This window comes from Stegastes partitus, unplaced genomic scaffold, assembly GCF_000690725.1.
Source record: "Stegastes partitus isolate 25-593 unplaced genomic scaffold, Stegastes_partitus-1.0.2 Scaffold119, whole genome shotgun sequence".
Lineage (NCBI taxonomy): Eukaryota > Metazoa > Chordata > Actinopteri > Pomacentridae > Stegastes > Stegastes partitus.
Genome location: NW_007577850.1, coordinates 59164 through 61872, shown reverse-complemented (window position 1 = coordinate 61872; position 2709 = coordinate 59164). Strand labels below are relative to the sequence as shown.

The following is a 2709-nucleotide window of genomic DNA, read 5'->3' as shown; positions in this document are numbered from 1 at the left end:
TGTCAGAAAATGTTGTTTTGTTTTGTTCAGGATCTGCTGCAAACTGTTTGTTTTTGATTTTGTATTTTTTTTAGAGTCAAGTCGAATAAAGTGATTTTGCTAAAAGGACACTTTTTTAAAGCTCAGCTTTGATTTACTCGACGGCGGTGTACGCCACACATGATGCGTTCAAAGGCTGTTGGAAAGCTAAAAATCTGGTGATTTTCTTTTTTTTTATGGATAAATGATGCTTTTTAAAATCCACCAGCAGGTTTTACCAGTTAGAGGCCTTAGAACTGGATAAAACCAAAAAATCTCTAAGTTGTGGCTTCTCAGTTGCGGGGAAAAGTGTTCTGGTTAAAACAAGTGGTTTACTTTAAGGTGTTTTTTTAAATGAGACACAAAATAGAGTGATTTTGGTAAATTTTTAGGATTTTAAGCTCAAATTTGGTGACATTTCAACGGCAGAGATGAGTCGGTCAGGAACGCTTGGAAAGTAGAAAAACTGACAAACTTTTGTGTTTTTTTTTTTTTAAAAGATAAATCAAACAGTCCCTGAATTTCAGTCACGTAAATTTTGGCCGCAGCTGAGCTTTTAGTTTTTTAGAGAATCTCTTGTTTTTGCTGATTATTTTAAATGAGACCTGCAGAACTAAAGGTCACATAAAAAATATCACGATTTGGTTCATTTTATCAAAGACAAAGAACGATTAGTTCAGGGATCGTCTGAAGTTGAAATCCAACAATTCTTCATGTTTTTAGTTTGTGTTTCTGATAAACGCTCTCATTTGGGTGATCTTTAAAACGACAACGGACCCTTTAAACCTTGAACCTGCTGCTGGCTCTCGGTGGGTTAACGCAGCGACTGAATGTGAAACAGAAACGTCCTGCTGGCGGCTCAGCTCTAAACTCACACCTCTGGCATTTGTTTCATCATTTCCATTCCTCCCATTTTTCGCTGCTATCGTTACAGCAATTGTTGACTTTTTTCCTTCATCGTTCCTGATCAGAAACAAGCGTGTTCTCAGTCCCAGCGTGCGACCCGGGCTGGTTCCAGAACCACCTGCAGTCGGCCTTCAGGGGAAACTGGTCACATTCATGCAAAGTGACAAAGTGAAGGATTTGAAAAAACAGGGCCTCTAATTACATTTTTATCCTGGGTTTAATTTCACAGCTTCTTTATGAACTTTGAAGGGTGTTCCTGTTTCACCCCGAGGCTCTGATTAATTTCTGACCCTCCTGCGTGACACCGAGCACATTTTAAATCAGGAGTGTGACGCCGCGTCGAGGTCGTGGTCCGATCCCTGCAGCTCTCCGCTGGCTTTGTTATTTTAAGATCAGGTTCAGATTTTCCCCGGAGGACGCTGACGTCCCGCCGAGGAAAATATTAAAAACACGTCACGGATGCTCGGTGTTTCCTGTTCGCTCAGGTCTCCAACCCCCTGCCGGTGGCGGTCGGAGCCCCCGGCGGCGGCGGCGGTGGCGGATCGGTGGTGGTGGAGAGCGGACCGGTGGTGTACGATGACGCCGCCGCTGACGAGGAGGACGAGGACGAGGAGGAGGCTTGTGTCAGCGCCATGCAGCTGCTGGGAGGCGACGGTCAGTCAACACTCAGGATGTTTGGTTCATCAGATCTGTGAGAGTCGTCAGATATTAGAAAAAGAGTTCTTATTTGGCAAAACAGTAGAAAACACTTGGGCTACATACACAACATATTCCACTAAACGTTCAAACGTCCTCTTCTGACCCCTTCGCTTCATGTTTGACACAAAAGCTCCATAAAGTTTGCTCTTCAAGTCGAGACACTTCAGTCTTTTAATGTCAATTTTAAGATATTTTGCACTGATGACGTCCAAAACACGCACTCAGGAGGTCACTTAACTTTGTCTTTTGGACATTTATTCAAATCAACACGTGTTTAAAGTGAGATAAAAACCCAACGTACACACATGCCCACATAACATTTTCCAAATTGACTCAAAAGTTGTCCAAAATATCTCAAACTTTCTCAAACTTGTTTAAATTTCACATTTCAAGCCAGTTTGGACACGTTTCTTTTGTCATTCTGGGAAATCCCACAGCAGCTTACAAACACCTCTCCAGATGTTTTCCCTCCACATTTGGACAGATGTTCCACCATGTTGGATGTATCTCCAACATCTGGCTCCTCTGTTCACTGGTTCTGAGCCATACTGCTTTTATCCTATGGGTCCAGTAGGCTGGGTTTTCCTTTAACATTGTCAAAAATGATTGGAAACTTGTCTAAAGTAAGTAAATGTTTAAAAGAAATGACTCAAAATGTGTCTTCAGTAACTTAAAGCTTCTCCAAAGTCACATAAAATTGTCTACATAAACTCAAAACTGGTCTAAACTAACTCGAGAATATCTCAAACTGTCCTGAATTCCTGTAAATTCATCAAAAATTACCCAGAATTTGTTTAAAATGACCCAAAAAAATGGTTCAAAATGATAATGTTCAAGTCTTTCATGCTATTTTGGGCAAATGAGAATGAGTTTATTCATCCTGAAGGAAACTCTTGTGTCAGATATCACTAAGAAAACAAATGAAATGAACAGAAATATGAAAAAATGAACATAAATAAACAGTAGAAAAGCAATGAGATGTAAGTAGAACACTGAAATAACAGAAGTAAAATACAAGAAGGCTGGTTGAAAGTGAAATATTTCACATGAAACTGAAATATGACACCTGAGAAACGAAAATCAGAC

General features: G+C 40.4%; 1 protein-coding gene across 1 annotated transcript in view; it reads left to right on the top strand.

Moving 5' to 3' along the window:
• brf1a (BRF1 general transcription factor IIIB subunit a) overlaps positions 1 to 1487 on the top strand; it is a gene marked incomplete at its 3' end in the record, with an annotated part of 133898 nt that extends 132411 nt beyond the window's left edge. The window contains exon 18 of the mRNA XM_008278275.1: positions 1410 to 1487. Coding sequence (XP_008276497.1) covers positions 1410 to 1487 — 78 coding nt within the window. The remainder of the gene's footprint in view (positions 1 to 1409) is intronic.
• Positions 1488 to 2709: the final 1222 nt, after the last annotated feature.